This window comes from Carcharodon carcharias, chromosome 3 (genome assembly GCF_017639515.1).
Source record: "Carcharodon carcharias isolate sCarCar2 chromosome 3, sCarCar2.pri, whole genome shotgun sequence".
NCBI classification, from domain to species: domain Eukaryota; kingdom Metazoa; phylum Chordata; class Chondrichthyes; order Lamniformes; family Lamnidae; genus Carcharodon; species Carcharodon carcharias.
The window spans coordinates 942,579-967,373 of record NC_054469.1 but is presented as its reverse complement, the minus strand read 5'-3'; the positions used below and the strand labels follow the sequence as shown (position 1 = coordinate 967,373).

The window sequence follows — 24,795 nt, the reverse complement described above, 5'->3', positions numbered from 1 at the left end:
CGAGGTTAAGGGGGTTACGGGTCTGTTTCGGTGTTACAGGAGTTACGGGTCTGTTTCGGTGTTACAGGAGTTACGGGTCTGTTTTGGGGTTACGAACTATTTCGGGGTTACGGGTCTGTTTCAGGATTACGGGTCTGTTACTCGGTTACGGGTCTGTTACGGGGTTACGGGTCTGTTACGGGGTTACGGGTCTGTTTCAGGATTACGGGTCTGTTACGGGATTACGGGTTATGGGTCTGTTTCAGGGTTACAGGGGTTACGCGTCTGTTTCGGGATTATGGGTCTGTTTCGGGGTTACAGGTCTGTTTCGGGGTTACGCGTCTGTTTCGGGGTTACGGGGGTTATGGGTCTGTTTCGGGGTTACGGATTGTTCCGGGGTTATGGAACTGTTTTGGGTTTACGGGTCTGTGTCGGGGCTACGGGGTTACGCGTCTGTTTCGGGGTTACGGGGTTACGCGTCTGTTTCGGAGTTACGCGTCTGTTTCGGGGCTATGGGGTTACGCGTCTGTTCCGGGGTTATGGGGGTTACGCATCTGTTTCGGAGTTACGGGGGTTACCGGTCTGTTTCGGGGTTACGCACTGTTCCGGGTTTATGGGACTGTTCCGGGTTTACGGATCTGTTCCGGGGTTATGGGACTGTTCCGGGTTTACGGATCTGTTCCGGGGTTATGGGACTATTTCGGGTTTACGGGTCTGTTTCGTGTTTACGGGTCTCGTGTTGATGTCTGGTTTCTGCACAGTAAAATGTTCACTGTGAAATCATCCATTAAACCAGCTACTGATTCCTCCATCTGTTTAACATTAAAACGACTCCTGCCAATTATTTCTAACTATTTTTTACAGTCTAACCTTAACTGTAAATAAGTTTGATGCCAGTTAATCTCCATCTCACACATGGTTTAAGTTTAGTCAAACTCTGAGAAGAGATTTACAGGCAGCACCGAAAGTCTGTAGCACACAAACCGACAATCTGACAAGAAAGAGACCATTCACCCATCATTTCTGTGATGGCTTTTTCCTGGAACAAGCGGATGGAACTGACCCTTGACATCTGCCCCTGGTGTTCACATTGGCCTTTGACCTCCAAACTGGACAATTGTGCCAACTTCTAGCCAGGAAAATTTTATTCAACTACAGCAACAAAACTGGCGGGTGCAGAGTTAAAGGAAGCAATGGAAAGGGGAATGAAGTCCCTCAGTCTCACTAACGATGTCCCTCAGTCTCACTGACTATGTCCCTCAGTCTCACTGACTATGTCCCTCAGTCTCACTGACTATGTCCCTCAGTCTCACTGACGATGCCCGTCTCACTGACGATGCCCCTCAGTCTCACTGACTATGTCCCTCAGTCTCACTGACTATGTCCCTCAGTCTCTCTGACTACGTCCCTCAGTCTCACTGACGATGCCCCTCAGTCTCACTGACGATGCCCCTGTCTCACTGACGAAGTCCCTCAGTCTCACTGACTATGTCCCTCAGTCTCACTGACTATGTCCCTCAGTCTCACTGACGATGCCCGTCTCACTGACGATGCCCCTCAGTCTCACTGACTACGTCCCTCAGTCTCTCTGACTACGTCCCTCAGTCTCACTGACGATGCCCGTCTCACTGACGATGCCCCTCAGTCTCACTGACGATGCCCCTCAGTCTCACTGACGATGCCCCTCAGTCTCACTGACGATGCGCCTCAGTCTCACTGACGATGCGCCTCAGTCTCACTGACGATGCCCCTGTCTCACTGACGAAGTCCCTCAGTCTCACTGACGATGCGCCTCAGTCTCACTGACGATGCGCCTCAGTCTCACTGACGATGCGCCTCAGTCTCACTGACGATGCCCCTGTCTCACTGACGAAGTCCCTCAGTCTCACTGACGATGTCCCTCAGTCTCACTGACGATGCCCGTCTCACTGACGAAGTCCCTCAGTCTCACTGACGATGCCCCTCAGTCTCACTGACGATGCCTCTGTCTCACTGACGATGTCCCTCAGTCTCACTGACGATGCCCCTGTCTCACTGACGATGCCCCTCGCTCTGCACCATTAGTGAAATGGTGAGAGACTGCTGGTTAACATGGATTCAATGGGCTAAATGAGCTCTCCCTGTGCTGTAATATCTCTATGGTTAAGATCACTGTTAAAATCTCATTGCGCTCAGTTATTGAGAACAGACTCACAATCTCTGAAAAGCACAGCATTCATCTCCAAAGAGTTAACTGTGTCCATAACGCCATGCACAAGTTTCAGGTGTCATAGGGTTAACCATTCCCTGGACCAGGGTAGGACAACATTGGATTGGAGCAGACAGAATTCCAACTCCTGTCTGACAGAGATTTAACAAGAGCTGAGACCCAGGCAGTGAGCAGAATAACACGGGGTTAACAGGAATAACTGGAGCTGAGACCAGGGCAGTGAGCGTAGCAACAAAGATCAATGATACCCACCCACACAACACATCTGCATCAACAGGTAATGGTTAATGTCACGCTCACGACTATAGCTGCACCACAGTGACTGCTCGAGCACCTCCTCACCCCACATGGTCAAGGGGTGCCCTTCCCGTGTGACTGGTACCGACCCTGCCGTTGTCTCGCTGTCTCTCTGAATTCCGAGTGACTAGCTCTCCGTTTACAGTTCCTTCGTTTCCTGACTGCTCAATCCACTCTAGGATCAAGTTGCAGTTTTATTTTCTTAACCAGCTGGATGTGAATCAACAAAACAGAGGCCGCATCACCACACCCATAACAGAACCAGAACACAACTTCACACTGCCTGTGGCTAACCAGTGAGCCCTTATACCCCACCTCCGCGAACTGTCAACTCAACCCAGGTGCACCACACACACACACACAGAGGCAGACAGACACAGGCACACACACACACACACACACACTGTCACAGACACACACACTCTCACAGACACACACACACACGAGGACACACATACAGACACACACACAGACATACAGACACACACACACACACACAGACACACAGAGGCAGACAGACACAGGCACATACACACACGCAGACACATACACACGAGGATACACAGAGACACACACAGACATACATACAGACACACACACACAAAGGCAGACAGACAAGCACACACAGATACACATACAGACACACATACACACACAGATAGGCACACACACACAGACTCACACACTCTCAGACACGGACACACACCCTCACACACACACACGCATATACACACACACACAAACAGACACACACATACATGACATACACATACATTCTCTCACACACACACACACATACACCACAGGTACACACACGCTACACACTAGCAGACACCACATGCAAACACACACATGCCACAAGCACACGCAAAAACCACACACACACACGATTCTCAACAAAGATATATCCCAGTGAGGAAGGAGGATTCTAGGAAGGGGATAAAGCAACTATGGTTAACCAAGGAAGTTCAGGACAATATCAAATTGAAAGAAAAACATACAATGAGGCAAAGATTAGTGATAAGCAGTAAGAGCTTCTTTAAATATATAAAAAGGCAGAGAGAGGCCAAAGTGAACATAGGCCTCTTAGAGAATGAGGCTGGGGAAAGAATAATGGGGAACCAGGAAATGGCAGAGGAGTTGAATAAATTCTTTGCATCAGTCTTTACAGTAGAAGATACAAACAGCATTCCAAAAATACTAAATAACCAAGGGGAAAAAGTGGGGGAGGAAATAGATACAATAACTATCACTAGTGGAAAAAGTACCAGGGAAACTAATGGGGCTAAAGGCCATAACTCTCTTGGGCCTGATGGGTTACATCCTGGGATATTAAAGGAAGTAGCTACAGCGATAGTGGATGCACTGGTAGTAATCTTCCAAGAATCCTTAGATTCTGTAAAAGTCCCAAAGGATTGGAAAACTGTCAATGTAACACCCTTATTCAAAAAGGGAGGGAGACAAAAACAGGTAACTATAGGCCAGTTAGCTTAACATCTGTCATTGGGAAAACGTTAGAATCTGTTATAAAGGATATAATAGCAGAGCATTTAGAAATACATTATCTAATCAAGCAGAGTCAGCATGGCTTCATGAAGGGGAAATCATGCCTGACACATTTATTAGAATTCTTTGAGGAGGTAACAAGTAGGATAGATAAAGGGGAACCAGTAGATGTAATATGTTTGGATTTCCAAAAGGCGTTCAATAAGGTACCACCCATAAGGCTACTTAATAAGATAAGAGCCCATGGTGTTGCGGTAATATATTAGCATGGATAGAGGGTAAGCTAACTAATAGAAGACAGAGAGTTGGGATAAGGGGGGCATTTCAGGATGGCAACCTGTAACTAGTGGAGTGCAGCCGGGATCAGGGCTGGGGCCACAATTATTTACAATATATATTAATGACTTAGATGAGGGAAGTGAATGTACTATCAAGTTTGTGTATGACACAAAAATAGGCGGGAAGACAAGTGGTGAGGCTGACACAAGGAGTCTACAGAGGGATACAGACAGGTTAAGTGAGTGAACAAAAATCTTAGCAGGTGGAATATAATGTGGGAAAATGTGAGGTTATGCACTTTGGCAGGAAGAATAGAGGAGCTGAATATTATTTAAATGGAGAAAGACTGCAGAAAGCTACAGCACAGAGGGATTTGGGGGTCCTCGTGCATGAATCACAAAGTTAGTATACAAGTTCAACAGGTAATAGGGAAGGCAAATGGAATGTTGGCCTTTATTACAAAGGGAATGGAGTATAAATATAGGGAAGTCTTACTAAAACTATACAAAGCACTAGTTAGACCACACCTAGAATACTGTGAACAGTTTTGGTCCCCTTATCTAAGGAAAGATACACTGGCGTTGGAGGCAGTCCAGAGAAGGTTCACTAGGTTGATCCTGGATATGGAGGGATTTTCTTATGAGGAGAGGTTGAGTAGGTTGGGCCTATACTCATTGGAGTTTAGAAGAATGAGAGGTGACCTTATTGAAACATATAAGATTTTTGGGGGCTTGACAGGGTAGATGCTGAGAGGTTGTTACCCCTTGTGGAAGAGTCTAGGACCAGAGGGCAGAATCTCAGAGTAAGGGGGCACCCATTTAAAACAGAGATGAGGAGGAATTTCTTCTCTCGGAGGGTAGTGAATCTGTGGAATTCTTTACCGCAGAGAGCTGTAGAGGCTGGGTTGTTAAATATATTCAAGGCTGAGATAGACAGATTTTTAATCAGTAAGGGAATCAAGGCTAGAATTTTGATTTTGGTGTGTGGGGTGTGTGGGGGTGTGTGGGGGTGTGAGGGGGTATGTGGGGGTGTGTGAGGGTGTGAGGGTGTGTGAGGGTGTGTGAGGGTGTGTGGGGGTGTGTGGGGGTGCGTGGGGGTGCGTGGGGTGTGTGGGGGCGTGTGGGGAGTGTGAGGGTGTGTGGGGGTGTGTGGGGGTGTGTGAGGGTGTGTGGGGGTGTGTGGGGGTGTGTGGGGGAGTGTGAGGGTGTGGGGGTGTGTGAGAGTGTGTGGGGATGTGTGGGAGCGTGAGGGTGTGTGGGAGCGTGTGGGGGAGTGTGAGGGCGTGTGGGGGTGGGTGGGGGTGTGTGGGGGAGTGTGAGGGTGTGTGGGGTGTGTGGGGGTGTGTGGGGGTAGGTGGGGGTGTGTGGGGGTGTGTGGGGGTGTGTGGGGGAGTGTGAGGGGGTGTGTGGGGGAGTGTGAGGGCGTGTGTGGGGGAGTGTGAGGGCGTGTGGGAGCGTGTGGGGGCGTGTGGGGGAGTGTGGGAGTGTGTGGGGGTGTGTGGGAGTGTGGGGGTATGTGGGGGGGGTGTGGGGGAGTGTGAGGGGTGTGTGGGGGAGTGTGAGGGCGTGTGGGAGCGTGTGGGGGTGTGTGGGGGAGTGTGAGGAGTGTGTGGGAGCGTGTAAGGGTGTGTGGGGGAGTGTGAGGGTGTGTGGGGTGTGTGGGGTGTGTGAGGGTGTGTGGGGGTGTGTGGGGGTGTAGGGGTGTGTGGGGGTGTGGGGGTGTGTGGGGGTATGTGGGGGTGTGAGGGGGTGTGTGGGGGTGTGTGGGGGTGTGTGGAGGTGTGTGGGGGTGTGTGGGGGTGTGTGAGGGTGTGTGGGGTGTGTGGGGGAGTGTGAGGGTGTGTGGGGGTGTGTGGGGTGTGTGGGGGTGTGTGAGGGTGTGAGGGGGTGTGAGGGTGTGTGGGGGTGTGAGGGTGTGTGGGGTGTGTGGGGGTGTGTGGGGGTGTGTGGGGTGTGTGGGGGAGTGTGAGGGTGTGTGGGGGTGTGTGGGGGTGTGTGGGGTGTGTGGGGGTGTGTGGGGTTGGGTGGGGGTGTGTGGGGGTGTGTGGGGGTGTGTGGGGTGTGAGGGTGTGTGGGGGTGTGTGGGGTGTGTGGGGGTGTGTGAGGTGTGTGTGGGGTGTGTGTGGGGTGTGTGGGGTTGTGTGGGGGTGTGTGGGGTGTGTGTGGGGTGTGTGTGGGGGTGTGTGGGGGTGTGTGGGGGTGTGTGGGGGTGTGTGGGGGTGTGTGGGGGAGTGTGGGGGAGTGTGAGGGTGTGTGGGGGTGTGTGAGGGTGTGTGGGGGTGTGTGGGGGTGTGTGGTGGTGTGTGGGGGTGTGGGGGGGTGTGGGCTGTGTGGGGGTGTGTGGGGGTGTGTGGGGGTGTGTGGGGGTGTGTGAGGGTGTGTGGGGTGTGAGGGTGTGTGGGGGTGTGTGGGGTGTGTGGGGGTGTGTGGGGTGTGATGGTGTGTGGGGGTGTGTGAGGGTGTGTGGGGGTGTGAGGGTGTGTGAGGGTGTGTGGGAGCATGTGGGGGTGTGTGGGGGTGTGTGGGGGAGTGTGAGGGTGTGTGGGGTGTGTGGGGGAGTGTGAGGGTGTGTGGGGGTGTGTGGGGTTGTGTGGGGTTGTGTGGGGTGTGTGGGGGTGTGTGGGGGTGTGGGGGTGTGTGAGGGTGTGTGGGGGTGTGTAGGGGTGTGTGGGGTGTGTGGGGTTGTGTGGGGTGTGTGAGGGTGTGTGAGGGTGTGTGGGGTGTGTGAGGGTGTGTGGGGGTGTGTGGGGGTGTGTGAGGGTGTGTGAGGGTGTGAGGGTGTGTGGGGTGTGGGGGTGTGTGGGGTGTGTGGGGGGGTGTGTGGGGGTGTGTGGGGTGTGTGGGTGTGTGGGGGTGTGTGAGGGTGTGTGGGGGTGTGTGTGGGGTGTGTGGGGTGTGTGAGGTGTGTGAGGTGTGTGGGGGTGTGAGGGGGTGTGTTGGGGTGTGTGAGGGTGTGTGGGGGTGTGTGAGGGTGTGTGGGGGTGTGGGTGTGTGTGGGTGTGTGGGGGGTGTGAGGGGGTGTGTGGGTGTGTGTGGGGGGGTGTGTGGGGGTGTGAGTGGGTGTGTGGGGGTGTGTGGGGTGTGTGGGGATGTGTGTGGGGCGTGAGGGTGTGTGGGGGTGTGTGAGGGTGTGTGGGAGTGTGTGGGGTGTGTGGGGGTGTGTGGGGTGTGAGGGTGTGTGAGGGTGTGAGGGTGTGTGGGGGTGTGTGGGGTGTGAGGGGGTGTGTGGGGGTGTGTGGGGGTGTGTGGGGGTGTGTGGGGTGTGTGAGGGTGTGTGAGGGTGTGTGTGGGGGTGTGTGGGGGTGTGGGGGCGTGAGGGTGTGAGGGGGTGTGTGGGGGTGTGTGGGGTGTGTGGGAGTGTGTGGGGGTGTGAGGGTGTGAGGGGGTGTGTGGGGGTGTGTGGGGTGTGTGGGGGGTGTGTGGGGGTGTGTGGGGGTGTGTGGGGGTGTGTGGGGTTGTGTGGGGTTGTGTGGGGTGTGTGGGGGTGTGTGGGGTGTGTGGGGGTGTGTGGGGGTGTGTGGAGTGTGTGGAGTGTGTGAGGGTGTGTGGGGGTGCGTGAGGGTGTGTGGGGTGTGTGGGGTGTGTGGGGTGTGTGGGGTGTGTGGGGTGGGTGTGAGGGGGTGTGTGGGGGTGTGTGGGGTGTGTGGGGGTGTGTGGGGGTGTGAGGGTGTGTGAGGGTGTGTGAAGTGTGTGTGAGGGTGTGTGAGGGTGTGTGGGGGTGTGTGAGGGTGTGTGGGAGCGTGTGGGGGTGTTTGGGGGTGTGTGGGGGTGTGTGGGGGTGTGTGAGGGTGTGTGGGGGTGTGAGGGTGTGTGGGGTGTGTGGGGGAGTGTGAGGGTGTGTGGGGGTGTGTGGGGGTGTGTGGGGGTGAGTGGGGTGTGTGGGGGTGTGTGAGGGTGTGTGAGGGTGTGTGAGGGTGTGTGGGGATGTGTGAGGGTGTGTGGGGTTGTGTGGGGTGTGTGAGGGTGTGTGGGGGTGTGTGGGGTGCGTGGGGGTGTGTGGGGTGTGAGGGTGTGTGGGGGTGTGTGAGGGTGTGTGGGAGTGTGTGGGGTGTGTGTGGGTGTGAGGTTGTGTGAGGGTGTGAGGGTGTGTGGGGGTGTGTGGGGTGTGTGGGGGTGTGTGAGGGTGTGAGGGTGTGTGGGAGTGTGTGGGGGTGTGTGGGGGTGTGTGGGGTGTGTGAGGGTGTGTGAGGGTGTGTGTGGGGGTGTGTGGGGGTGTGGGGGCGTATGGGGGTGTGAGGGTGTGAGGGGGTGTGTGGGGGTGTGTGGGGTGTGTGGGGGTGTGAGGGTGTGAGGGGGTGTGTGGGGGTGTGTGGGGTGTGTGGGGATGTGTGAGGGTGTGTGGGGGTGTGTGGGTGTGTGGGGGTGTGTGGGGGTGTGTGGGGTGTGTGGGGGTGTGTGGGGGTGTGTGGGGTGTGTGGGGGTGTGTGGGGGTGTGTGAGGGTGTGTGAGGGTGTGAGGGTGTGTGGGGGTGTGTGAGGGTGTGTGGGGTGTGTGGGGTGTGTGGGGTGGGTGTGTGGGGTGTGTGGGGTGTGTGAGGGTGTGTGAGGGTGTGTGGGGGTGTGTGGGGTGCGTGGGGGTGTGTGGGGTGTGTGGGGTGTGTGGGGTGTGTGAGGGTGTGTGGGGGTGTGTGGGGGTGTGTGGGGGTGTGAGGGGGTGTGTGAGGGTGTGTGGGGGTTTGTGAGGGTGTGTGGGGTGTGTGGGGTGTGTGGGGGAGTGTGAGGGTGTGTGGGGTGTGTGGGGGAGTGTGAGGGTGTGTGGGGTGGGTGTGTGGGGTGTGTGGGGTGGGTGTGTGGGGTGTGTGGGGTGTGTGAGGGTGTGTGAGGGTGTGTGGGGTGTGTGGGGGAGTGTGAGGGTGTGTGGGGTGGGTGTGTGGGGTGTGTGGGGTGGGTGTGTGGGGTGTGTGGGGTGTGTGAGGGTGTGTGAGGGTGTGTGGGGGTGTGTGGGGTGTGTGGGGTGTGTGGGGGTGTGTGGGGGTGTGTGAGCGTGTGTGAGCGTGTGTGAGCGTGTGTGGGGGTGTGTGGGGTGTGAGGGTGTGTGGGGTGTGTGAGGGTGTGTGGGGTGTGTGGGGTGTGTGGGGGTGTGTGGGGTGTGTGGGGTTGTGTGGGGTGTGTGGGGGTGTGTGGGGGTGTGGGGGTGTGTGAGGGTGTGTGGGGGTGTGTAGGGGTGTGTGGGGTGTGTGAGGGTGTGTGAGGGTGTGTGGGGTGTGTGAGGGTGTGTGGGGGTGTGTGGGGGTGTGTGAGGGTGTGTGAGGGTGTGAGGGTGTGTGGGGTGTGGGGCTGTGTGGGGTGTGTGGGGGGGTGTGTGGGGGTGTGTGGGGTGTGTGGGTGTGTGGGGGTGTGTGAGGGTGTGTGGGGGTGTGTGTGGGGTGTGTGGGGTGTGTGAGGTGTGTGGGGGTGTGAGGGGGTGTGTGGGGGTGTGTGGGGTGTGTGGGGGTGTGTGAGGGTGTGTGAGGTGTGTGAGGGTGTGTGGGGTTGTGTGGGGTGTGTGGGGTGTTTGGGGGTGTGTGGGGGTGTGTGAGGGTGTGTGGGGGTGTGAGGGTGTGAGGGTGTGAGGGTGTGTGGGGTGTGTGGGGGAGTGTGAGGGTGTGTGGGGGTGTGTGGGGGTGTGTGGGGGTGTGTGGGGTGTGTGGGGTGTGTGAGGGTGTGTGGGGGTGTGTGGGGTGTGTGGGGGTGTGTGGGGCGTGAGGGTGTGTGGGGGTGTGTGAGGGTGTGTGGGAGTGTGTGGGAGTGTGTGGGGTGTGTGGGGGTGTGTGGGGTGTGAGGGTGTGTGAGGGTGTGAGGGTGTGTGGGGGTGTGTGGGGTGTGAGGGGGTGTGTGGGGGTGTGTGGGGGTGTGTGGGGTGTGTGGGTGTGTGTGGGGGTGTGTGGGGGTGTGTGGGGTGTGTGAGGGTGTGTGAGGGGGTGTGTGGGGGTGTGTGGGGGTGTGGGGGCGTGAGGGTGTGAGGGGGTGTGTGGGGGTGTGTGGGGTGTGTGGGAGTGTGTGGGGGTGTGAGGGTGAGAGGGTGTGTGGGTGTGTGGGGGTGTGTGGGGGGTGTGTGGGGTGTGTGGGGGTGTGTGGGGGTGTGTGGGGGTGTGTGGGGGTGTGTGGGGTGTGTGGGGGTGTGTGGGGTGTGTGGGGGTGTGTGGGGGTGTGTGGAGTGTGTGGAGTGTGTGAGGGTGTGTGAGGGTGTGTGGGGGTGCGTGAGGGTGTGTGGGGTGTGTGGGGTGTGTGGGGTGGGTGTGTGGGGTGTGTGGGGTTGTGAGGGTGTGTGAGGGTGTGTGGAGTGTGTGTGAGGGTGTGTGAGGGTGTGTGGGGTGTGTGGGGGTGTGTGAGGGTGTGTGGGGTGTGAGTGTGTGAGGGTGTGTGGGAGCGTGTGGGGGTGTTTTGGGGTGTGTGGGGGTGTGGGGATGTGTGAGGGTGTGTGGGGGTGTGTGGGGTGTGTGAGGGTGTGTGGGGGTGTGTGGGGTGCGTGGGGGTGTGTGGGGTGTGAGGGTGTGTGGGGGTGTGTGAGGGTGTGTGGGGTGTGAGTGTGTGAGGGTGTGTGGGAGCGTGTGGGGGTGTTTTGGGGTGTGTGGGGGTGTGTGAGGGTGTGTGGGGGTGTGAGGGTGTGTGGGGTGTGTGGGGTACTGTGAGGGTGTGTGGGGGTGTGTGGGGGTGTGTGGGGGTGAGTGGGGTGTGTGGGGGTGTGTGAGGGTGTGTGGGGATGTGTGAGGGTGTGTGGGGGTGTGTGGGGTGTGTGAGGGTGTGTGGGGGTGTGTGGGGTGCGTGGGGGTGTGTGGGGTGTGTGGGGGTGTGTGGGGGTGTGAGGCTGTGTGAGGGTGTGAGGGTGTGTGGGGGTGTGTGGGGTGTGTGGGGGTGTGTGAGGGTGTGAGGGTGTGTGGGAGTGTGTGGGGGTGTGTGGGGGTGTGTGAGGGTGTGTGAGGGTGTGTGAGGGTGTGTGTGGGGGTGTGTGGGGGTGTGGGGGCGTATGGGGGTGTGAGGGTGTGAGGGGGTGTGTGGGGGTGTGTGGGGTGTGTGGGGGTGTGTGGGGGTGTGAGGGTGTGAGGGGGTGTGTGGGGGTGTGTGGGGTGTGTGGGGATGTGTGTGGGTGTGTGTGGGTGTGTGGAGGTGTGTGGGGGTGTGTGGGGGTGTGTGGAGGTGTGTGGAGGTGTGTGGAGGTGTGTGGAGGTGTGTGGAGGTGTGTGGAGGTGTGTGGAGGTGTGTGTGTGTGTGTGGGGGTGTGTGGGGGTGTGTGGGGGTGTGTGGAGTGTGTGAGGGTGTGTGAGGGTGTGAGGGTGTGTGGGGGTGTGTGAGGGTGTGTGGGGTGTGTGGGGTGTGTGGGGTGGGTGTGTGGGGTGTGTGGGGTGTGTGAGGGTGTGTGGGGGTGTGTGGGGGTGTGTGGGGGTGTGTGGGGGTGTGTGGGTGTGTGAGGGGGTGTGTGAGGGTGTGTGGGGGTTTGTGAGGGTGTGTGGGGTGTGTGGGGTGTGTGGGGGAGTGTGAGGGTGTGTGGGGTGTGTGGGGGAGTGTGAGGGTGTGTGGGGTGTGTGGGGTGTGTGGGGTGGGTGTGTGGGGTGTGTGAGGGTGTGTGAGGGTGTGTGAGGGTGTGTGGGGGTGTGTGGGGGTGTGTGGGGGTGTGTGAGGGTGTGTGAGCGTGTGTGGGGGTGTGTGGGGGTGTGTGGGGTGTGAGGGTGTGTGGGGTGTGTGAGGGTGTGTGGGGTGTGTGGGGTGTGTGGGGGTGTGTGGGGTGTGTGGGGGTGTGTGGGGTGTGTGGGGGTGGGTCCCGCATGCTGATGCGTAAGGTGATGCACGGTGATGTTGGGCATGCGACCCGAGACCACTGCGCATCATTTCGATCTCTTTTTCGGTAGGTGATGCTGGAGGTGGCTGTGGGCCTGCCGGACTGTCAAAGGGCTGTTAAGGCCATTAGGGGAGTAATTTAGTTCATTAACGGCGCTGCCCATCCAACCTTACGGTGGGCGGCAGGTCAAGATCCAAGTGACCTTCACGGGCGGAATGGGGTTTCCTGAAGGTTTAATAAAATCAATAAATAAATTTGGATAAATTGACAAACATGTCCCAGCCCATGTGACACTGTCACATGACACTGCATGAGGAGACACGTGTAAATCATTTTTATCTTTCTTTATTAAGAAATTTCAAGATGAATTTAATCTCCCTGAGGACACTCCGCATGTGTGAAAGATGCTGGTGCTGACTCTCCCTCCTCCCCTCGCCCATACAGGGAGTGCTGAGCGCTATCGGCCGTGTGTCACGCTGGGCAGGCCTTAGCTGGCTCGTCCACATAAAATGGCGGCGTGCAGCCAGCCACAGGAGCAATCAGCTCCGTGCCCACTTCCAACCGGCCCGTCCGACATTCAGAAAATTCTCCCCCAAGGGCTATGGAGAAAAGGCAGGAAAGTGCAGCTGAGGGGATTGTCAGAGCAGCCATGATCTCATTGAATGGCAGAACAAACTCGATGGGCCGAATGGCCTACTTCTGCTATTACGTCTTATGGTCATACACATACCACACGCACATACATACACAGCACACACACAGCACATACACACACATACCACACGCACCATATACACACATGTACCACACACACCATATACACACACATACCACACGCACCATATACACACACCATATACACACACATACCACACGCACCATATACACACACCATATACACACACATACCACATGCACCATATACACACACCATATACACACACATACCACACGCACCATATACACACACATACCACACGCACCATATACACACATGTACCACACACACCATATACACACATGTACCACACACAACATATACACACACATACCACACGCACCATATACACACACATACCACACGCACCATATACACACACCATACACACACACATACCACACGCACCATATACACACACCATATACACACACATACCACACGCACCATATACACACACCATATACACACACATACCACACGCACCATATACACACACCATATACACACACATACCACACGCACCACAAACACACACATACCACACGCACCATATACACACACATACCACACGCACCACAAACACACACATACCACACGCACCATATACACACACATACCACATGCACCATATACACACACATACCACATGCACCATATACACACACATACCACACGCACCATATACACACACATACCACACGCACCACAAACACACACATACCACACGCACCACAAACACACACATACCACACGCACCATATACACACACATACCACACGCACCACAAACACACTCATACCACACGCACCATATACACACACATACCACACGCACCACAAACACACACATACCACACGCACCATATACACACACATACCACACGCACCATATACACACACATACCACACACACCACAAACACACACATACCACACTCACCATATACACACACATACCACACGCACCATATACACACACATACCACACACACCATATACACACACATACCACACGCACCACAAACACACACATACCACACGCACCATATACACACACATACCACACGCACCACAAACACACACATACCACACGCACCATATACACACACATACCACACGCACCATATACACACACATACCACACGCACCACAAACACACACATACCACACGCACCATATACACACACATACCACACGCACCATATACACACACATACCACATGCACCATATACACACACATACCACACGCACCATATACACACACATACCAAACACACCATATACACACACATACCACACGCATCATATACACACACATACCACACGCACCATATACACACACATACCACACGCACCACAAACACACACATACCACACGCACCATATACACACACATACCACACGCACCACAAACACACACATACCACACGCACCATATACACACACATACCACACGCACCATATACACACACATACCACACGCACCACAAACACACACATAGCACACGCACCATATACACACACATACCACACGCACCATATACACACACATACCACACGCACCATATACACACACATAACACACGCACCATATACACACACATACCACACACACCATATACACACACCATATACACACACACACCATATACACACATACCACACACACCATATACACACACATACCACACGCACCATATACACACACATACCACACGCACCATATACACACACATACCACACGCACCATATACACACACATACCACCTGCACCCATTCCACCCCATGGTGACAGTTACAATCTATCAAATAAAAGGGGAACTTCACATTTCAATCAAACATTACTTAACTCATTCAGCGCAAAACCAGAGTTTCTCCGGAACAAAGAATGGCTGAGTGGGAATTGCTGAGCGGGAATGGTGGAGCGGGAATGGCACAATGGCCGTAATGTCTGAATGGGAATTGCTGAGCGGGAATGGCAGAGCGGGAATGGCAAAGCGGGAATGGCAAAGCGGGAATGGCAGAGTGGGAATTGCGGAGCGGGAATGTCAGAGCGGAAACGGCGGTGTGGGAATGGCGGAGCCGGAATGGCGGAATGGCCGGAATGGCTGAATGGGAATGGCAGTGAGGGAATGGTGGAGCGGGAATGGTGGAGCGGGAATGGCGGTGCAGGAATGGCGGAGCAGGAATGGCGGAGCAGGAATGGCGGAGCAGGAATGGCGGTGCAGGAATGGCGGTGCAGGAATGGCGGTGCAGGAATGGTGAGTGGGAATGGTGAGTGGGAATGGTGGAGCGGGAATGGTGGAGCGGGAATGGTGGAGCGGGAATGGTGGAGCGGGAATGGTGGAGCGGGAATGGCGGTGCAGGAATGGCGGTGCAGGAATGGCGGTGCAGGAATGGTGAGTGGGAATGGTGAGTGGGAATGGTGAGTGGGAATGGTGAGTGGGAATGGTGGAGCGGGAATGGTGGAGCGGGAATGGCTGAGCAGGAATGGTGAGTGGGAATGGCGGTGTGGGAATGGTGAGTGGGAATGGTGAGTGGGAATGGCGGTGCGGGAAAAGCAGTGCGGGAATGGAGAGTGGGAATGGCGGAGCGGGAATGATGAGTGGGAATGGCGGTGCGGGAAAAGCAGTGCGGGAATGGAGAGTGGGAATGGCGGAGCGGGAATGGTGAGTGGGAATGGCGGTGCGGGAAAAGCAGTGCGGGAATGGCAGAGCGGGAATGGCGGTGCAGGAATGGCGGAGCAGGAATGGTGGAGCGGGAATGGTGGAGCGGGAATGGCGGAGCGGGAATGGCTGAGCGGGAATGGTGAGTGGGAATGGTGCAGCGGGAATGGTGGAGCGGGAATGGCGGAGCGGGAATGGCGGAGCGGGAATGGTGAGTGGGAATGGCGGTGCGGGAATGGTGAGTGGGAATGGCGGAGCGGGAATGGTGAGTGGGAATGGCGGTGCAGGAATGGTGAGTGGGAATGGTGGAGCGGGAATGGTGAGTGGGAATGGCGGTGCGGGAAAAGCAGTGCGGGAATGGAGAGTGGGAATGGTGGAGCGGGAATGGTGAGTGGGAATGGCGGTGCGGGAAAAGCAGTGCGGGAATGGAGAGTGGGAATGGCGATGCGGGAATGGTGAGTGGGAATGGCGGTGCAGGAATGGCGGAGCGGGAATGGCGGAGCAGGAATGGTGAGTGGGAATGGTGGAGCGGGAATGGTGAGTGGGAATGGCGGTGCGGGAAAAGCAGTGCGGGAATGGTGAGTGGGAATGGTGGAGCGAGAATGGTGAGTGGGAATGGCGGTGCAGGAATGGTGAGTGGGAATGGTGGAGCGGGAATGGTGAGTGGGAATGGCGGTGCGGGAAAAGCAGTGCGGGAATGGTGAGTGGGAATGGTGGAGCGGGAATGGTGAGTGGGAATGGTGGAGCGGGAATGGAGAGTGGGAATGGCGGTGCAGGAATGGTGAGTGGGAATGGTGGAGCGAGAATGGTGAGTGGGAATGGCGGTGCAGGAATGGTGAGTGGGAATGGTGGAGCGGGAATGGTGAGTGGGAATGGCGGTGCGGGAAAAGCAGTGCGGGAATGGTGAGTGGGAATGGTGGAGCGGGAATGGTGAGTGGGAATGGTGGAGCGAGAATGGTGAGTGGGAATGGTGGAGCGGGAATGGTGGAGCGGGAATGGTGAGTGGGAATGGCGGTGCAGGAATGGTGAGTGGGAATGGTGGAGCGAGAATGGTGAGTGGGAATGGTGGAGCGAGAATGGTGAGTGGGAATGGTGGAGCGGGAATGGTGGAGCGGGAATGGTGAGTGGGAATGGCGGTGCAGGAATGGTGAGTGGGAATGGTGGAGCGGGAATGGTGAGTGGGAATGGCGGTGCGGGAAAAGCAGTGCGGGAATGGTGAGTGGGAATGGTGGAGCGGGAATGGTGAGTGGGAATGGCGGTGCAGGAATGGTGAGTGGGAATGGCGGTGCAGGAATGGTGAGTGGGAATGGTGGAGCGAGAATGGTGAGTGGGAATGGCGGTGCAGGAATGGTGAGTGGGAATGGTGGAGCGAGAATGGTGAGTGGGAATGGCGGTGCAGGAATGGTGAGTGGGAATGGCGGTGCAGGAATGGTGAGTGGGAATGGTGGAGCGAGAATGGTGAGTGGGAATGGCGGTGCAGGAATGGTGAGTGGGAATGGTGGAGCGAGAATGGTGAGTGGGAATGGTGGAGCGAGAATGGTGAGTGGGAATGGTGGAGCGGGAATGGTGGAGCGGGAATGGTGAGTGGGAATGGCGGTGCAGGAATGGTGAGTGGGAATGGTGGAGCGGGAATGGTGAGTGGGAATGGCGGTGCGGGAAAAGCAGTGCGGGAATGGTGAGTGGGAATGGTGGAGCGGGAATGGTGAGTGGGAATGGCGGTGCAGGAATGGTGAGTGGGAATGGCGGTGCAGGAATGGTGAGTGGGAATGGTGGAGCGAGAATGGTGAGTGGGAATGGCGGTGCAGGAATGGTGAGTGGGAATGGTGGAGCGAGAATGGTGAGTGGGAATGGTGGAGCGAGAATGGTGAGTGGGAATGGTGGAGCGGGAATGGTGGAGCGGGAATGGTGAGTGGGAATGGCGGTGCAGGAATGGTGAGTGGGAATGGTGGAGCGGGAATGGTGAGTGGGAATGGCGGTGCGGGAATGGTGAGTGGGAATGGCGGTGCAGGAATGGTGAGTGGGAATGGTGGAGCGAGAATGGTGAGTGGGAATGGTGGAGCGGGAATGGTGGAGCAGGAATGGTGAGTGGGAATGGTGGAGCGGGAATGGTGAGTGGGAATGGTGGAGCGAGAATGGTGAGTGGGAATGGCGGTGCAGGAATGGTGAGTGGGAATGGCGGTGCGGGAAAAGCAGTGCGGGAATGGAGAGTGGGAATGGCGGTGCGGGAATGGAGAGTGGGAATGGCGGTGCAGGAATGGTGAGTGGGAATGGTGGAGCGGGAATGGTGAGTGGGAATGGTGGAGCGGGAAAAGCAGTGCGGGAATGGTGAGTGGGAATGGTGGAGCGGGAATGGTGAGTGGGAATGGCGGTGCAGGAATGGTGAGTGGGAATGGCGGTGCGGGAAAAGCAGTGCGGGAATGGTGAGTGGGAATGGTGGAGCGGGAATGGTGAGTGGGAATGGCGGTGCAGGAATGGTGAGTGGGAATGGTGGAGCGAGAATGGTGAGTGGGAATGGTGGAGCGGGAATGGTGGAGCGGGAATGGTGAGTGGGAATGGCGGTGCAGGAATGGTGAGTGGGAATGGTGGAGCGGGAATGGTGAGTGGGAATGGCGGTGCAGGAATGGTGAGTGGGAATGGTGGAGCGAGAATGGTGAGTGGGAATGGTGGAGCGAGAATGGTGAGTGGGAATGGCGGTGCGGGAATGGTGAGTGGGAATGGTGGAGCGGGAATGGTGAGTGGGAATGGCGGTGCAGGAATGGTGAGTGGGAATGGTGGAGCGAGAATGGTGAGTGGGAATGGCGGTGCAGGAATGGTGAGTGGGAATGGTGGAGCGGGAATGGAGAGTGGGAATGGCGGTGCAGGAATGGTGAGTGGGAATGGCGGTGCGGGAAAAGCAGTGCGGGAATGGAGAGTGGGAATGGCGGTGCGGGAATGGAGAGTGGGAATGGCGGTGCAGGAATGGCGGAGCGGGAATGGCGGAGCAGGAATGGTGAGTGGGAATGGTGGAGCGAGAATGGAGAGTGGGAACTGCAGTGACCTGGGCTCCATTGTCTGGTAGGAGGCTGGAGTTGTCTTTACTCCAAATATGTCGTCAGAATCTGATATCTGTAAGGAGGAGGAGGGAGGGGAGGGGCTGAGGGAGGGGGTGAGAGAGAGGGCAATGGTATGGGAGAAGGGAGGGAGGAGAAAGGGAGGGTTATGAGGGAGGGAGGAGAGAGGGAGAGGTTGTAGAGGGGAGGTAGGGAGAGAGGAGATAGGGAGGGAGCGGGGAAGGCGAGAGGGAGAGAGGAACGAGGGCTGGCAGTAGGAAGGGGAGGGAGGGAGAGAGGAGAGACGGAGGGGGATGGGGAATAGGGGATGGGGGTGGAGTTGTGGGGAGAGAGAGAGTGAGGGGAATGGGAGTGGGAGAGGAGGGATGGGTGATGGGGAGAGGGACCTGGAACGAAGGGGGTGACGGGTGGATGACAAGGAGGGGATTTGGGAGGCAGAGAGGGAGTGTAGGAAGAGGGGGGACATGGGAGGAAGGGGAGATGAAGTAGGGGGAGCGGGGTAGGGTGGTGGGGCAGTGAGGGAGAGAGGAAGGAGAGGGGGAAGGCACAAAGGGAAGGGGAGAGATTGAAGGGGGGCAGGGGGAGGATCAATCATGGCAGCTGAAGAAGACACGAGGTCATGTCCCAGATCAGATATAAAGTCATAGTGACAGACGTACCCCATGACTCCTCCCCCTCCCCCAAATACAGCACAAAATTCATAGTGACAGACTCACCCCAATGACTCCTCCCAAATACCCCACAACTCCCCCTCCCCCAAATACAGCACAAAATTCATAGTGACAGACTCACCCCAATGACTCCTCCCAAATACCCCTCAACTCCCCCTCCCCCAAATACAGCACAAAATTCCCACTTTGTCATTTTATTGCTCATGTTTCCCCACACATTCGCCCCACTTCTTCTCTCACCCCCTCTCTTCCCAACACACCCTCTCCCCAGTCCTACAAAAAACACGCTGATCCATCAACATACCCCACTCCCCATCCCTATGACCCTTATTCCCACACTCCTACTCCCACTGTCCTTCAACCCTTCACCCTGGCCCACCACTACCTGTCAGTCACTAACACCATCTGCCCCTCCGCTGACTGACAGGACTCCCAATCCGGACATTCCTCAATGAACAGGGTTCCAGTAGGTGACATTCCCACTTTAAGAAAGAACAGCATCTGCAGTAAATACATTCTGACCAATAGCTCCTTCCTGTGGAGTTAATGAGTCACATTCCTGTCTCCAGATTTATAAAACTTATCAGCAAGTTCCAGAATCAATCTGCAACTTACCACAAAGAATGAATGAATCACCAACCATAGAATCTTACATCTTACATGGCTGAGGCCATTCAGCCATTGAGTCTATGCTGGCTCTCTGTAAAGTTATTCAGTCCTATTCCCCTGTTCTATCCCTATATCCATGTAAGTTTATTTCCCTCAAGTGAGAATCCACTTTCCTTTTGAAATCATTCATCGTCTCCACTTCCACCACCCTCGTGGGCAGCGAGTTCCAGATCATCACCACTCACTGCGTAAAAACGTTCTTCCTCACATCCTCCTCTATCTCTTCCCAAAATATTAAATCTGTGTCCCTTAGTCCTTGCACCATTAGCCAAAGAGAACAGTTTTTCCTTGTCTCCCTTACCTAAACCTGTCATCATCTATGTGTTCTATTGTACTATTGTCGTTGACATCTTTTGATGATCTGCTTCAATCACTGCTTGTTTGTCCCTACAACCACACCAACCCCCTCCACCTCTCTGTCTCTCTATCTCTCCGCCCCCCACACACACACCTTAAACCAGCTTATATTTCAGCTCTTTCCTGGACTCGAACTCAAGTTCTGTCGAAGGGTCATGAGGACTCGAAACGTCAACTCTTTTCTTCTCCGCCGATGCTGCCAGACCTGCTGAGTTTTTCCAGGTAATTCTGTTTTTGTTTTGGATTTCCAGCATCCGCAGTTTTTTTGTTTTTATCATCTTGTACAGCCCTATCAAATCCCCCCTTAATCTCCTTCACTCCAGGGAGAACAACCCCAGCTTCTCCAACCTCACCTTGTAACTAAAATCCCTTATCCCTGGGATCATTCTGGTAAATCCTCTCTCACCCTCTCAGGGACCCTCACATCCTTCCTAAAGTGTGGTGACCAGAACTGGACAAAAGACTCTAGTTGTGGCCTAACCAGAGCTTTATAAAGATTCAGCAGAACTTCCCTGCTTTTGTACTCAATGCCTCTATTAATGAAACCCACGATCCTGTACACTTTGTTAACCTCTCTCTCAATATGTCCTAACACCTTCAAAGATGGATCTATATAGACCCCCAGATCCCTCTGTCCCTGCACACGGGCAGGGAGCCGATCCCTGCCGGAGAAGCGGGCCTCGCCGCCATTTTACGTAGGCAGGCCAATTGAGGCCCGTCCAGTGTGACGTCCAGTGGGAAGTGCTATGCGCTCCCTGTGATGGCTGGGAGGAGTGGGGGGTGGGGAGGGTGGGGGGGGGTGGGATTCCCCAAATGTCAGAGTGCACACATCTCCCTGAGGTTAAGTGCTGCCTCAGGGAAATCGCCGACAGCTGTATAAACGTTAAAAATAGAAAAATAAAATCCTTAATATGTACCCCTCATGTGACAATGTCACATGAGGTGGGACATGTTCATAAATTACACCAAAACTTTATTACACTTTTTAAACCCTGCATGAATCCTCGTCCCGCCGCTGGATGAGGTTTCATGTTTTCTCCAGTTGCCGCCGGGGCTCCTGGCCGACCCACCAACCTTAAGGTCCTTTAATTGTTTCAATGATCCTGTCAATGGCCTCAATTGGACATTGACAGGTCGGCGGGCCCACAGCTGATTTTGCTGCACCCCTGCCTTCCTGAATATTTAAATGGGGTGGGATAATGTCGGGAGTTCCACCCAGCGTCATCCCGCGTCATTTCACGCATCAGCGAGCAGGCCCCGCCCCCTGCTCACCAACGGCAAAATTCAGCTCATTACATACAAACATATGAATTAGGAGTAGGATAGGCCACTCGGCCCCTCGAGCCTGCTCCACCTTTCAATAAGATCATGGCTGATCTGACTGTAACCTTCTGCCAAACTCCGATAACCTTTACCCCTTTGCTTATCAAGAATCTATCTACGTCTGCCTTAAAATAACCTTCCGCCAAACTCCAATAACCTTCACCCCTTTGCTTGTAAAGAATCTATGTACGTCTGCCTTAAAAATATTCAAATGCTCTGCTTCCACCACCTTTTGAGGAAGAGAGTTTCTCTGAATATCTTTTTCATTCTGAATATCTTGTTCTTTTTTACCCAGAGGGTGGTGAGGGTCTGGAATGCGCTGCCTGGGAGGGTGGTGGAGGTGGGTTGCCTCACATCCTTTAAAAAGTACCTGGATGGGCACTTGGGATGTCATAACATTCAAGGCTATGGGCCAAGTGCTGATAAATGAGATTAGGTAGGTAGGTCAGATGTTTCTCATGGTGTCGGTGCAGGCTCAATGGGCCGAAGGGCCTCTTCTGCACTGTGTGATTCTGTGAATATGACTTGACACCTTCAAAGACTGATGTACATGAACCCCCAGGTCCTTCTGTCCCTGCACACTCTTTAGAACTGTGACGTTAAGTCTGTCCCTATCCTTTCTGGCAAAATGCATCATCTCCACTTGCCTGCTCATTCTGCTGGCTTATCTATGTCCTGTATTATCTTCACTGTTTGCCACAATTCCAAGTTTGCTATTGTCAGCAGGTTTTGAAATTTTACTCCATTTCAATATCCAAGGCAGTGAGCAGCACCACCTGCAAACTCCTCTCGTTGCTTACTAAACACCGAAGCACTATGTGCCAGTATTCAGCAGTCTGTGCCAGTATTCCGCAATTTGTGTTAGTATTCAGCAGCCTGTGCCAGTATGCAGCAGTTTGTGCCTGTATTCAGCAGCCTGTGCCCGCATTCTGCAAGGTCCCTACAATATTCAATGCAGTTTGATAAGTGGTCCCTTAGAAACCGAGGGCGGAGAAATTATTATGGGTGATGAAGAAGTGACGGATCCAGATATGTCCATTGGACAAATTGGGAAAAAAAGAGTGAGGACATTCAGGTAATTAACATGAGAAGAGGAAAGGTACCTGGAGAAACCAAGGGAGTAGATTCCGACAAATCTCCGGGACCTGATGTCCCATATCAGGGCTCTAAAAGAGAACGTTTCAGAGATAGTGGAATTGCTGGCTATGATTTTTCAAAATTCTCTAGATTTTATAAGGGCTCCAGCAGATTGGAAGTTAGCAAATGTAATCCCGCTATTCAAGAAAGGAGTAAGGGAGGAAAAGGGGAAGTGCTGGTCAGTTTGCCTGGCATCAGTTGTTGGGAAAATCCTGGAACCTATTATTAAGATGTTTTAACAACGTACTTAGAAAATCATAGTATGGTTCGAACAAGTCAACATAGTTTTACGAAAGGGAAATCTTGTTTGACAAATTTATTAGAGTTTTTTGAGGATGTAACTCATAGGGGAACCAGTAGATGTAGTATACCTGGATTTCCAAAAGGCATTCGATATCTTGCCCTGACAGGGGCTCATGGAGTTGGGGATAATATATTAGCCGGGATAGAGGATTAGTTAACAGATAGGGAGTGGAAAGTGGACATAAACAGGGCTTTTTCAAGTTGAGAGGCAGTGACTGGTGTAGTGCTGCAATGATCAGTGCTGAGGCCTCAGCTATTTACAATCTGTATTAATGACTTAGATGGAGAGACAAAGAGTAATGTATCATGGTTTGCTAATGATACCAAGCAAGGTGGGAAAGTAAGCTGTGGGGAGGATACCGAGAGGCTGCAAAGAGATATAGACAGGTTAGGTGAGTGAGCAACAAGATGGCAGATGGAGTTTGATGTGGGGAAGTGTGAAGTTATTCCCTTTGGTTATGAGAATAGAAAAGCAGAATATTTTTTAAAAGGTGAGAAACTTGTAAATGTTGAAGTTCAAACAGACGTGGGTGTGCTCATACAAGAAACACAGAAAGTTAGCATGGAGGTATAGCAAGCAATTAGAAAAGCAAATGGCATGTCAACCTTTATTGCACGGGGATTGGAGTACAGGAATAAAGAAGTCTTGTGGCAGTCGTACAGGGTTTTGGTGAGGCGACATCTGGAATACTGTGTGCAGTTTTGGTCTCCTCATTTAAGAAAGGATATGCTTGGATTGGAGGTGATACAGCGAAGGTTCACTAGATTAGTCCCTGGGATGAGGAGGCTGTTCTATGATGAGAGGCTGAGTAAATTGGGTTTACATTCTCTGGAGTTTAGAAGATTGAGAGGAGATCTGGTTGAAACCTATTAAATTCTGAGGGGTTTGATAGGGTGGACACGGAGAGATTGTTTCCACTGGTCGGGGAATCTAAAACACGGGGGCTCAGTCTCAGAGATGAGGAGAAATTCCTTCACTCAAAGGGTTGTGAATCTTTGGAACTTTCTACCCCAGAGGGTTGTGGATGCTCCATTGTTGAATATATTTAAGGCTGGGACAGACAGATTTTTGGTCTCTCAGGGAATTAAAGGATATGGGGAACGGTCGGGAAAATGGAGTTGAAGCCCAAGGTCAACAATGATAGAATTGAACGGCAATGCAGGCTCAATGGGCCGAATGGTCTTCTCCTGCTCCTATTTATGTTGTGTTCTTATGGCAAGTAACATTCACACCACACAAATGCCAGGCAATGACCATCTCCAACAAGTGAGAATCTAACCATCACCCATTGACATTCAATGGCATTACCATCACTGAATGCCCCACTATTAACATCCTGGGGGTTACCATTGACCAGAAGCTGAACTGGACTAACCATATAAATACTGTGGCTACAAGAGCAGCTCAGAGGCTGGGAATCCTGCAGCGAGTAACTCACCTCCTGACTCCCCAAAGCCTGTCCACCATCTACAAGGCACAAGTCAGGAGTGTGATGGATTACTCCCCACTTGCCTGGATGAGTGCAGCTCCCACAACACTCAAGAAGCCTGACACCATCCAGGACAAAGCAGTCCACTTGATTGGCACCACATCCATAAACATTCACTCCCTCCACCACCGACACACAGTAACAGCAGTGTGTGTACCATCTACAAGATGCACTGCATCAATTCACCAAGGCTCCTTAGACAGCACCTTCCAAACCCACGACCACTACCATCTAGAAGGACAATGGCAGCAGATAGATGGGAACATCACCACCTGGGAGTTCCCCTCCAAGTCACTCACCATCCTGACTTGGAAATATATCGCCGTTCCTTCACTGTCTCTGGGTCAAAATCCTGGAACTCCCTCCCTAACAGCACTGTGGGTGT

General features: G+C 54.2%; 1 protein-coding gene across 4 annotated transcripts in view; it reads right to left on the bottom strand.

Annotated features, from left to right (window-relative positions):
• Positions 1-24,795, bottom strand: part of LOC121275851 (plectin-like) — a 253,127-nt gene that overhangs the window by 206,538 nt on the left and 21,794 nt on the right. The window contains exon 1 of one of the 4 annotated variants that reach the window (XM_041183573.1): positions 2,441-2,485. The exons of the other annotated variants lie outside the window; for them this stretch is intronic. Coding sequence (XP_041039507.1) covers positions 2,441-2,459 — 19 coding nt within the window. The 5' untranslated portion in view covers positions 2,460-2,485. Of the gene's footprint in view, positions 1-2,440; positions 2,486-24,795 lie in introns of those variants that run through there. 4 annotated transcript variants of the gene reach the window in all.